The sequence below is a fragment of the Lissotriton vulgaris genome, unplaced genomic scaffold (genome assembly GCF_964263255.1).
Source record: "Lissotriton vulgaris unplaced genomic scaffold, aLisVul1.2 SCAFFOLD_3111, whole genome shotgun sequence".
Lineage (NCBI taxonomy): Eukaryota > Metazoa > Chordata > Amphibia > Caudata > Salamandridae > Lissotriton > Lissotriton vulgaris.
Window position 1 is genome coordinate 78,786 of NW_028250778.1, and position 13,119 is coordinate 91,904.

The 13,119-nt window shown below is 46.7% G+C and overlaps 1 protein-coding gene across 6 annotated transcripts in view; it reads left to right on the top strand.

The window, feature by feature from the left end:
* The first annotated feature begins 4,123 nt into the window (after positions 1-4,123).
* Positions 4,124-13,119, top strand: part of YIPF5 (Yip1 domain family member 5) — a 116,543-nt gene continuing 107,547 nt past the window's right edge. For 3 of the 6 annotated variants that reach the window (XM_086950663.1, XM_086950664.1, XM_086950665.1), the window contains exon 1: positions 4,127-4,253. Coding sequence is in view for 2 of the 6 variants with exons in the window: in XM_086950666.1 (XP_086806792.1) it covers positions 4,257-4,258 (2 nt within the window). In the remaining 4 variants the exon portion in view is untranslated. Of the gene's footprint in view, positions 4,259-13,119 lie in introns of all 6 variants that reach the window. The other 3 variants (XM_086950662.1, XM_086950666.1, XM_086950661.1) reach the window with 3 other exon arrangements.

The following is a 13,119-nucleotide window of genomic DNA, read 5'->3' on the forward strand; positions in this document are numbered from 1 at the left end:
CGTTGCTGGCTGTGTGCTCCTGCCTGTTTTTCTTGTAGTTCTCCTGTTTGCTTCGCTTGGTATGCTGCTTTTTGGTGTGGTGGCCTGGGTGTTCTTGGGGGGTCGGAAGGCCGGGTTTCTGGCTTTGTTATGCTTCATAAGTAAGGAATGGGACAAGGACTGGAGGGACCTGGGGGTAATCCCCTATTACTAACCGGTAATCTTCATTACTCCTGGTCTTGTTGTCCTTGTCCCATTCTTTACGTCACTCCCTCCCGAACGGACGGCCATCCTGTTGGCGGCTTGCCAGTACTGGCAGAATGCTAGTTAAGTACTGGTTAAGTACTCCACATGGAGGGGGGGTGGGTTAGGGTTCCCAGCATTCCTTTGCTCTTTTTTCTGTCAAGGGAGATGGTTATCTCCATAAGTAAGGAATGGGACAAGGACAACGGGACCAGCCTCTCATATACTCAGAACTTAGCTGTTCAGCTGCACCGGATCCTCTACACGTGTCTCAAAGTGGCTGGTGAGGCCACCAGAGGGAGTAAAATTTGATCCTGGCTGAAACAATGTTGACTTTGCTGGGTAGCGGTACAAAAGGGGGTGGTAATGGACGGAGCATCTGAACCAATCAAACACTCACACCCAGTCAAAAGATCTGGGTTTAATCCATCACCGTTCTTTAGCCCACTCTGCCACCCCAGTTCAGACATGGCTATATGCAAATCAGTCCGGCATAAGTGTGGCAGGGTATACTCAGATGTGAGTCCCTTGCTCACTTTGCCACTGGATTCAAGCCGGGCTGAAGACGGCTGGAATGCCAGAAACCGGTCCTCGGAAAGCTTGTTTCCGGTCCAGGGAAGACATGGCTTGGCAGTTCGGGCTGGACTGTTCCCATGAGGTACAGGGTCAGACTGATTTGCATATAGCCATGTCTGAACTGGGGTGGCAGAGTGGGCTAAAGAACGGTGATGGATTAAACCCAGATCTTTTGACTGGGTGTGAGTGTTTGATTGATTCAAATGCTCCGTCCATCACCACCCCCTTTTGCACTGACTTTGCTGGGTAACCATACCAATGAGTTTCCAGGCCTGCAGACAGGCTAGATTGCTTCAGCAGCAGTATAGCAATGTGCAGATTAAGTGCTGTGTTCAAGGCTGCTTTTAGGAGCGCATTGTATTCAACAAAGATGTTAGGGAGCTCTGCATGTGTGGAGAACAAATGGTATATCCTGAGCTAAAAATTCATCAATGTCAAAGTCCATCAATTAAATCCAATGAGTCAGATTATCTTCATTTATTTTCCAATTCTTAAATTAATCCAGTCTTCACCAAGAGAACATACATTAGCCGCTGCCAACACGTGTTTCGTCTTGGTCTGGTGACCAAAAGACTTCGTCAGGGCATATGGCTAGAATAGAATATATTGAGGTTGTAATAAGGTGTGCCTTCGTCTGTCCTCGGCATCCACTCTTATAGTTATTTAAAAGTAATTCCACGTTCCAAAAATATTCTCCGGGTTTCCAATTATATAAGTAATTAATTAGCCGATCTTCAAAAGTCAGGAAGAAAGTATTGCACCAAACAAAGTATGAGTATATTCAAACGGCCCGGTATAGCGTTTGGAGTTCACTCGTGGGCGAAACAAACAGGCAACAAAAGGTGCTGGATGAACCAGTGCAGAGCTTGAGGCATCCTGCACTTCCGCGAGATAAGAGGGCAATACACAAATCCTGAGGAAGGTGAGCACATGAGTGACATGTTGCAGGCGGGGGCGTTTGCATGCGGCGCACGCTGACACGCACATAAGTTCCGGCACGCAGATGCACACACGCATGAGCACTTCTAAAAATATCAGACCTTATAACTTTGCAGCAAGGTGAGTCATGCGCGCTGCAGTAAGAGGTAATGCCACTTGAAATAAGAAGTTCCAACTTGAAAGGGAGAAAAAAATGAAATGTCACTTTGAAGCATTTTGCTTGAGCTGCACCCTTAAGGGGGACGAAAAATAACAAGCGCGGCCCGTCATGGGACGGACAAAAGATGTGCACGCGGGGAATGCCTTTACTGGCGGTGAAAAAAAAGTCCCTAGTGTATCACGCCGCCAGTAAAGCATCCAATCCCTGCGTGCACATCTTCTGTCTTGTTTGTCTCCCCGCATGCACGCTGGAATCGTATTGATTCCAAAAGTCCTCTGCATGGCAGAGCAGCGCATGCGCTGCTTTTGCCAGGCCGAGACCTAAAAAGCACTTTGATTAAGAGGCATGCTTTAAAAATTGAATTTTATGTTTTATGTATTTATTTATTTATTTGTTTAATACAATTTTATATAGTGCGACCATTACCCGAGGGTGTCAGAGCGCTTTACAAAAGAACCAGTTGCGATACATAAGGACTTAGGATTACATGAGTTACATAAAAGATACAAACAGAAAAAATTGTAAATGTACAAGTTGTAAAGTCACTCAAGGAAGAGATACAAATGGATAAACTCTAAGAATCACATTGGAATGGTAGTGAGTAAAAGGTCTACTACATATACTAGTGGATAAAGTTATCTCTATATACATATATATATATATACAAATAGATTTTCTCAGGATTCCATTTTACCAGCAATTAGGCTTGGACAAGTATATATCACATATTTACAAAGTGAAAAGAGAAGTAAAAAGAAAAAAAGAAAAATAAGAAGACCCGGGTCGTGGGCATCAATGGAAACCATCTCACCATGGCAAGATGCACCCAGGTCAAGACCCAAAAAACCAGGAGAGCAAAGTCCCATTTAGTGGGGTCGGAGGGGGACGCAGTCACAGCACCAAGGGAGGGCAGTAGAATGTCTGCTGTTTCGCAAGATGGCGGACCAAGGACAAAAGTGACAACAGGAGATGGTCCCAAAATATCGGGGCGCACACGAGTTCCAGTCAAAAAGTTACAAGGGCCAAGTCCAAAGAAAACCAGGGAGCCGAACTAATGGAGGAAAAACCAGAAGGGAAAAGGAGCCAGACAGTCAAAAGGGGGGGCAGGTGGTCTCCAAAGCACAGCCGTGCCTACCGTCAGTTAGCACAGGACCTGGGCAGCAGTGGCAACAGTGTCCAATCCATTCCCCCAGGTCGAAGGGAGACCGACACGGGCTCCAGGGCAACAGTCTAGAGAACGGGACGCAGCGAATGAACCATGTCTTGCTGGCTGCCGTAATTTCTTTAATTCGAACGTGGCTGCAGGGCTGCTGCCTGCATCTGGTGTTTTCACGGCCCCGGTGCATTGATTTGGGGAGGGGTGTGTGTGCACCGAGGGCCACTCCGCACGGGCCCTCTCTGCTGGTCCAGAATTGCGGGGGTGCTGCAGACGTGGGGTGGCCAGGGAGCGCAGCCAGGGCACCCCTTTCTAGGTAGAGGCTGCATGGTGATCCTGCAGGTCCGAGAGAACCATAAATCCCTGGTGTGGAGAGGAGCCTCCGGCGTTGCTCTGATCCCCCAGGGCGCGGGGCCAGAGCAGGCCCCCTTCTTACTGCCTTTACAGTCATTCTCTGCTGAGGAGCGCTGTCATTCTGTGCGCTGAGTGGAAGGAAAATTGTAGTCCTTCTTCTATTTTTAGGAAATGTCCCAGTTTTTGGCTTCACCCTAACTCCATTGCACTGGACTCCACTCTACGCCACGCAGCGACACTCCTCTACGCCACTTAGTTTCAACCATGCTGAACAGCAGCCACAATGGTGTACAACATGGCAAACACATTGGCAAAGTTAATAGCGCTTGCATAGGCGAGACCTACTTGCTCTGCTAATGCTTGTTTACCTTTGAGTATAGCCACTGTCACTGAAATCATTTTACGCATCACTGTCAATGAATATCTGTAGTCCTACTTCTGTGTTTAGAAAACAAGCATAGAAGTTGGATTTCAAAGTCTGGTTCCCTCCCACCGTTAATGCAACAATTCTTTGCTGCAGCCCTACTTTAAAGCCACATTAGTTGCGTGCCTACAAAGCGCGTGCCAGAAGGATATGTACGTCGTCCGTCCCCGCATATGACCTATTCATGCTTCCCGTCCCGATTCTCAAACGGCCAAAGGTTCTACTACCAAGATGGTCGCAGTTTTATCCTATTGGTTTCTGTTAGTTACAGTTCTAGTCCCGCACTCTTGCCGACGGCAGCCTGTGTAGGTCCGCTGTGACCCGGAAGTGGAGAGCTCTCGCTCCCTGACACGTAGCAACGAGAAAGTGAGCGAGTGCTCTAAGGATTGTCAAGGCTGTGGCGTGCGTGCGGTGTCTGGCCGGTAATGTGTGTTCCTTTCTCCTAGCTTATATGTATGTGTTATGCAAAACCTCATCACCTGATGCCATTCCCTAAGCTCTACCACCCTTGGCTGTGCATACCCGTACCGGGCGCATACACTTAATTCTCCAGCCCTCTTGAGACCTATGCTATTCCCTTTGACTCTCGTCGTATATATCTACTTGGTCCATTTATGCTGTTCACAATCCTTTCTTCTGCCTCGAATCATACCCTACGCACACTCAATCTCATTAGAAACGTGCCACAACTCCTTCGGTGTTTATCAACTTAGAGCGCGCACCACTACATATAATAAGTGCATTCATTAATACATTTGCCTGTAGTTACACCTACTAAGATCTCTTGAAAACCCTAGAATGTGACTGCTCGGTACACTGGAGTGTGGACATAGCAGCTCGTAATACGCAGTACGTTAACAAGCAGGAGAACGGTTCTTATTCCTCACAAATGGCTGTTGATTGTGTCATAAAGAGGTGTTATTGAAGAGGACCAAAGGCAGAAGAGTCAATTAATTGCTCATGAAGCATATTTGGACATTCTCGGGATTTGCTTTTAAGTTTAAGAAATTTGGTTCAGGATAGGGCTTCATTTTCTTGTACTCGCCCTTATTTTTTGGAACACGTTTTCCACCTTGTTCCAGAGCCAGGTTCTTGTTTATTATTTTATTTAAAACCTCTATAGTTAAACTCAGTTCGTTTTTTTTTATGTAGGGTTACGTTTTCAGATCCAGGGGACAACTCCTCATTCAAAACACCCGCTTGATTTGTGCTCAGTGGAAAAATCTTGAGATAGTGAAATGCGTGGCCCAAATTTGTCATGTAATTTAGTTATGTTGTCTGGAAATTACCTTAAGGGTCTCGCAGGGAAATGTGCAAAGAAGGACCAGCGAATAACTGACAAAATCGCCGCGAGGGATACCAAACACTATTCTTGTATTATAGCTGCCAAATTTTCGCACTGCGTATGTCTGCTGTTCCTGTTTTTAGAGTGTGCTTATGTGTAACATTGTAATGCCCTATGTAAGACGCTTTGAGTGACATTTTATCACAAGTGTAGCTAAGCATTTAAGACTACGTAATAATATACAGTACAGACATGACACTCTTTTGTACAATGTAACAATACAAAGAACGGGCTCAAAACATTTGTAACATTCTCAAAGTCACTAACCTACTTCCCGTTTCGAACTTGCTCATTCTGTAATTTCTACCAGATAATCTGCATTAATTACTGCACAGCCTAGTTATAATGACGGGGCTGAAACCACGAGGCCAGATTTCAGTGCCATTGTGACTGGATGCCAGGCTTCACAGGACAGATGTCGGAGCTAGCTAGAGCCAGCCGGAGCCGTGTAGGAGAAAATAGGCCTGGGGTGGCTGTGCTGATAGTGTGACCTGATAACAAATTTATCATCCAACTCGACAGGGCATAGTTCAACATCCATGCTGTGCGTCCAGGCCAGACTCTAGGATAACCAGGACGAAGCCAGACTGTAGAGCCAGAGAAAAGGTCTGCAGCCAGTGCGATGATATGCCAGTATGTGCAGCCAGGGCGAAAGGAGGGGATTGGTGGGAGGTGGGGGGCAAATTATTTTGCCTGTTTGATAGAGGGACAGAGTGCAACCAGTATGGCGACAGGTTTAGGTTAGGCTCTGCTCACTGTGGGATGGTAGAAAGTGCAGTCAGTGTGTCGGAGTTCAAGAGAAATGCAAAAAGAACAATTGATGGACAGAATGGAGAACAAAGAGAAGCCATGTATTGCCTTGACGTGCCTCCGTGTCTAGAGGCCAGCTTTGAAGCCATGTATTGCCTTGACGTGCCTCCGTGTCTAGAGGCCAGCTTTTCATCTAGTGTGGTCAGTGAGATTCACAAAGAAGACATCCTCTGGCTAGTGTGGCAGGGGAGGGTCCGAGGGTGCCCTGAGAAGCCAGGTTCTGTAACCAGGATGACTGGAGAGGTTCCTGCAGAGGGTAGGTCCTGTGCAAATATAGTCAAGAAAGACACGCATACCAATAGATATTACCTATTAGCGCCAATGCACCGCCGAGTATTCGCGCGCTCTATAAATCTTACCTAAACTGCGATCTTCAATACCCTGTTGTGAGGATAAAAATGGATTTCTGAATGACAACGAGAGAGTTGCAGATAGGGAGGGATTAGAGGATCTTACACAGAAGAGGTTGATGGCGAGGAGAGAGTTAGGAGGCATTGGGGGCATATATAAATGAGTGGTTTTAACTTCTGATACAGTAACGGAGGACAGGAAAGTAACTCAAGTAGGGGACTCAAAGATGGTTAGAAGTAACAGGAAAGAGAAGAGGCGAAGATATTCCGAAAATGTTAGCAAAAGTGTAAAATCAACCGGGGAGAAGGCAATAGTGATAAAGCTACTGGGGAAGAAGTCTTCAAAGTTGACAGGAGTAAGTCAAATGCAGAGTGGGAATAATAGGGATAAAGAGCCACATTGGTTACAGGTGGGTTGGGCAGAGTTACAGAGTGAGGGGTAGAGTCAGAGAACAAACTGTGCAATCAGAGTGTTCCAGACCCAGTAATTGAGAGTTACAAACCAGGGGGACGAACGGAGACAAGAGGGCGCAGCCACAGCAGCAGACTCAGGGGGCTCTTTCCGTACTCTGGTCTTCCTTCCTTGCTATACTTAAAAGTGACCTGCTCAAATAAAAGATGTCTAGTGTAAGTAAATGGTGTTCAATTTATTGTTAATCTACCAATCTAAAAGATTGAGGCATACCTACGAAGAAAGCATGGTTGTTCACATCCTGGAGCTCAAACATACAGGGACATTCTCATGAAGTTTTTGGCGAGTTTCAAAAAGGATTTGCTTTAAATAGTCCTGTCTCACAACATGCTCCTAAACGGGGAAGCAGGAAAAGTTCACTAAGCAAATAATGTAAACTTCCTCTGAGAAAGTGGAACAGAAGGTTTGCGAGAGAATAGATGAGTGAGACCGAATATAGCTGACAGGAGGACTTGTTGGCTACTGTGTATGAATGGGTAGTTCTGTAATTTGTTTTAGGCGAAGATGGTCAAACAGCTGTAAAAGAAATAACTAGATATAAAGTATGTATATCAGGAGCCTCAAGGAGTGATTAGAGGATTTCAGATATGTGTAATAGGTAGGGGAGAAAGGAGGCTATTATGTAAAAACCTGTGAACAGTGCTTGGATGGGATGAGATTAAGGAACGACCGTGCATGTGAATGCAATATTAGAATTATGTTAATTTGTCAACTCGTATATCTAGTTAGATGAGAACAGCAGATATTTGACTGGAAGATGGTCTTTATGTCAAGAAGAAGGGACTCAGGCAAATTTGCTTTTTGACATAGTTGATTTATTGGTGCTTGATGGCAGCATTGTGCCAGTCACGTGGGTGAACTTGTGATGGTGGGATTTTTTCTCGAGCTTGCAAATTTTGCTGAGTTGATATCTTCATAAGAAGATAATCGCCATCCGTATTAAGGCTGCTTTTAAAATTAACATTTGCAAGTGGGTTGGCATCTTAGTCCTGGAGATTGTATCCTAATCACATACAAAAGTTAGAATAGATCAGTTATGACTACGGAAATAGGTGTGTTCTAAGCATTTGACTAAAGGCAAGAAAATCTGCAATTATCTGTTGTATCCCCAATGTTGTATATGCACAACCGTCCTTCATTCCTTGGGGGATGATCAGTGGTCTCTTATTGGAAAATGGATGATTTCTGGATGCAATGTATTCTTTAATTATCTCTTTCAAAACTATGAGCCTAACCTGTGAGGTTCAGTGGGATTTGAATATTACCGTATGCCAGTGGTCGTCAGGTCTTGGAATGAAAAGGGAAACAGTCATATGATTTTGCACTTCAATCTCAGCTGTGCATATGCCATTGTATTCTCTGAAAAGTCTGAATCAGATATTTTGGGCCATACTTATCAATGCTGTTTTTGAACTTCAGGCAAGATATAACAACTGGTATAATGGGTTGGACTAATTGCTCAAACATAGGAATTTAATCTTTCTGCTCATACTCAAATGAAAGACATTTGATCCAGCCATGCTGGTCACCGATGCAGCCTTTGAAATTTAAACATTCAAGCTACTCCATTTTTCTTACCTATAATACCTCACATATCACTAGGCCACAGGATGCCAACCTGTTCACCACAATGATTTCAGACTTGTCAGGGTTCATTTTTACGGATTTGGCCCCTGTTTATTAAATACATTTTTTAAAAATCACAGGATCCAAAATGTGGTGTATTCACCATGGTCCTGCTACCTGTGCCCTATCTGTCTGAAAACATATCCAGTCCAATCTAGAAATGTAACTTGAAGCCCAATTTTCCTAAACCTCTTAAAAGTTTGACAGTCAACACAGAGCATACGTGCTGCAGGATTTCTGCTGCCTCTTCCATTCATATATATATATCATCCATATTACCTGTCAACATATTCTGAAATATGTTGAATGTAATCATGACTGGCAAACACCAAGAAAAACATCTGGTGAAAAAATATTTTGGAAAAATCTTTATGGGACCCAGAAGTCCAGTGTAGTTGGTCAAGGGCTGTCTTCGGTATAGCTCCTGTTTTCACTAATACTAACATTTTCTTATTCAAGCCCCATGCCACAATGTGTCAATTGTTTCCTTCACTTTCCTTTTAGAAAAAATGAACATTCGACCTGTAGACTGAACATTTATTAGGAAAATGACTACTTTACTGCAAATCTGAATTAACTGATAAAAGTGAGGCTTACTGCAGTTGTGTGCATGAGATTGAGTCAGGGGTTTACATTGAATCTACAACATCTGAGTAAGGTTTTTTTTGGCTTCCCACCCTCCTTCAGGACAAACAGTAGAGGAGCGAGAACACTGGTAACCTAAAAGACCCAACCTGTAGCATTAGTTCCTACTCTTATTTCGATTTCTTTAGGTCTGCAAACACCCCCCTTTTCATCAGAATCACAGACCTGTATGTTAAGCAGTCCACTTCCAGCTCCCATTTTGTGTTAGCAAGTGAGTGAAACCAGCCCCCCACCTCCCTAACAACAGGGATATTCTACATCAGAGAGAGAACTGGGGGTGCTCTGAGACGGCAGTAATCTGCTGTGAGCTGTTTAAGCTGTGTTTTAAAGGGATTGTGCATTTTGTTTTTGGCTTGAAGGCTGAGTAAAGTTTTATACCAACAGTATTTGCTAGAGGACAAAGTTTGTTAGGCCCTTCCTCTCACACCTGCCTTGGCCCCTTAAGGGTTTGCTGGGTGAACCCCAAAACATTAACTTCCATTTTGTGAGTTGTAGTTTACCTGTGCTCCAGCAAAGTACAGGAGGTTGTAATGAGGCAGACTACTGCTGTCTCTCTCCTAAAATTTTGAAAGCGGTTGCCCTACTCGTGATTGCATAATTTTTTTTAATTGAACTGTCTCTGCTTGTGGTTGTTACAGTTTAAAAATTGTAGTTTTAACCTGACCGTGATTGCATAATTTATCACCTGTTTTGTGTTTAAACTTGTGTTTTTTACTTGTCCGTGACTGTGATCATTTAACCTCTTAAATTGTGGGATTTGCAGTCCAGGCCCTGTGGTTTTTCCCTCTCATTCACTGTGACTATAAGTTTCCCCCCCAAATTTCTCATTTGCTCTGTGCTAAGACCTGTGTGTTGAGCAGCCCATTTTGGGTTGGCAGGTGAGTGAAACCAGTCCCCCCCCCCCTTCAACCCCCTAGCAACTAATGTTCCTGATCAGAGAGAGTACTGGGGTGCTCTGAGAAGGCAGTGATCTGCTGTGAGCTGGTTAAGCTGTATTTTAAAGGTATTGTGCACTTCATTTTTGGCTTGGAGAGTGAGTGAAGTTTTGTACAGGAGTGTTGCTGGAGGACGAGGTTTGTTGGGCCCTTGCCTGCAGAGGTCCGGGGTGTGGATTGAGCCTGTCTGTCTCCTGGGGGATTTTGAGTGGAGGAGCAGCTCCCAGGCCCCACCCCCAAGCCAGCGGACCTGTGCCGGCTGGTTGGCTCCCAGCTCCCTGGCGGCCCTGTGCCCTCCTCTCACACCTGCTCAGGCCCATTGGGGGTTTGCTGTGTGAACCCCAGGACGTTCACTTCTGTTTTGTGAGTTGCAGTTTGCCTGTGCCCCAGCAGGGTCCAGGAGGTGGTGGGGAGCCAGACTGGTGCTGTCTCTTTCTTAGAATTTGAAGGACGATTTTCCCTACCTGTGATTGCATCATTTCTTTTTTCTTTTTTGGTTTGACTGTCTCTGCTTGTGGTTGTTACAGTTTAGGTATTGTAATTTTGACCTGCTCGTGATTGCATGGTTTGTCCCCTGTTTTGTGTTTGGACTGGTGGTTTTTGCTTGCCCGTGACTGTGTTCATTTGACCTGTTGAATTGTGGGATTTACGGTCTGGGCTCTGTGGTTTTTCCACCTCATTCCCTGTGACTATCAGCTTTTCCCTCCAGTTTTCTCCTTTGCTCTGTGTTAAGACCTATATGTTGGGCAGTCCACCCCCAGCTCCCATTTTGTGTTGGCAGGTGAAATTAGCCCCCTCCCCCACCCTGAGGAACAGGGATGTTCTACTTCGGAGAGAGAGCTGGGGGTGCTCTGAGACAGCCGTGGTCTGCTGTTTGGGCTGTGTTGTGAAGGGATTGTGCCCTTCGTTTTTGGCTGGGAGAGTGAGTGGAGTTTTGTGCAGGCAGTGTTGTTGGAGGACAAGGTTTGTTGGGCCCTTGCCTGCAGGGGTCTGGCTTGTGGATTGAGCCTGTCTGTCTCCTGGGAGATTCTGAATGGAGGATCAGGTCCCCCACCCCGGCCCCACCCCCAGGCCTGCCGGCGGGCCTGGGCCTGCTGGTTGGCTCCCAGGTCCCGGACGGCCCTGTGCCCTCCTCTCTGGCCTGCACAGGCCCCTTGAGGGTTTGCTGGGTGAGCCCCAGGACATTCGCTTCCATTTTGTGATTCGCAGTTTGCCTGTGCCCTAGCAAGGTCCGGGAGGTGGTGGCGAGGGGGACTGGTGCTGTCTCTTTCCAAGAATTTGGGGGGCGATTTTCCTACCCTTGATTTTTCAGTTTGGCTGTCTCTGCTTGTGGTTGTTGCAGTTTAGAAGTTGGGGTTTTGTCCTGCCCGTGATTGCATGGTTTGTCCCTTGCTTTGTGTTTGGGCTTGTGGTTTTTGCTTGCCCGTGACTGTGTTCGTTTCGCCTGTTTGGTTGTGGGATTTGCAGTCCAGGCTCTGTGGTTTTTCTCTCCCATTCCCCGTGGCTGTTGTTTTTTCCCTCCGAATTTCGTCTTTGCTCCGTGCTTAGTCCTGCCTGTTGGGCAGTCCACCCCCAGCTCCCATTTTGTGTTGGCAGGTGAGTGAAACCAGCCCCCCCTCGTTCCCTCCCCCTAGCAACAGGGATATCATACATCAGAGAGAGGACTGGAGGTGCTCTGGGACAGCGGTGGTCTGCTGTGAGCTATTTGGGCTGTGTTTAGGGGAGATTGTGCACTTCGTTTTTGGCTGGGGGAGTGGGTAGAGTTTTGTACAGACAGTATTGTTGGAGGACAGGGTTTGTTAGGCCCTTGCCTGCAGGAGTCCGGGTGTGGATTGAGCCTGTCTGTGTCCTGGGAGATTCTGAGTGGTAGAGAAGCTTCCAGCTCCCTGGCCAGCAGACCTTGTCTGAGGTTGCTGGGACCTTATATGGTCTGCTGTTGGTTGTTGCATGTGTGCACTGATTGGTGGTTGTATTTGGTGTTTCAATTGAATTGGGTTTAGTATTTTCCCTTGTTGGGTGTTTGAGGGTTCTGATTGGTTTCTTGGTCTGTGATTCAGTCAATGTGCTGTTGGGGCTGGGGATGGGCTTTCTATTGGAGGTTGGGACTGGGGTTTCCTTGTGATTGGTTGTTGGGGCTAGGGTTTGGCCTTCTATTGGAAGTAACTTATGGGGCTTCTTCTGTGACTGGTTGCTGGAGTAGGTGTGGGACTAGGACTAAGGTTGGGCTTTCTAATGGAGGTGGGGGCTGGGCTTCCTGTGTAATTGGTTGTTGGGACTGGGGTTGGGACTGCGGCTGGGGCTAGGGCCTCTATTGGATATACAGATTTGGGTTTTTGTGCCTGATTGAGTGCTTGGCTTGGGGCTGGGATTGGCTGTGAGGTCTTGGTCTCGTATTGGTTCTGGATTTTGGGGTTGGTGTTGTGATTGAATAGGGTTGGAGCTGGGGTTCCCATTGGCTGAAGGGGTCACCTGATTGCTGGGTCTGTGGAAGGCCAAGGTTTGGGGCGTCTCAGCTGGGGCCGAGAGGACATGGGCAGGTACCTGTTTGAGCCTGTTCGAGACTGGTAGGCACTAGGGCCGTAAGTGCTGACCATTTTCTCATTCAGTGGTGCCCACCCTACACCATCCACAGACAGTGGCATACTCGCACCAAATGTACATCACACACTTACTACAGGCCAGCCCTGTGCACAGGTCGATGTGTCGGCATACACTGCGGAACCACGCGGGCCACGTCTGTGTGCCCTTCTGTCCCAGCTGCCAGGCATTTCCACCATTGCCTACAGACGGTACACTGCTCTGTCCTATGCCACGTGCCAATCCACTCGTCACTTGCACAACCAAAATTCATGCCATGCTTGACTGCAGCCCATACAGACACACACTCCCCACTCTGGTTGCTCCTGGCAGACCCCCTTTTGTCACTGACTGGCCTATGCTCAGCCTTCTATCGTTTGTCTGGCCGGCACCCTCCTCTTCTTTCTGCCACAGTGACACAACAACACAACGCTTGCATACCACAGCACCACACATTTTGGCTCTTGCAATGGACAGGTCTGGAACGAGCAGTCTTGACTCTGCTTCGTCCCCTCCTGCACACAGCAT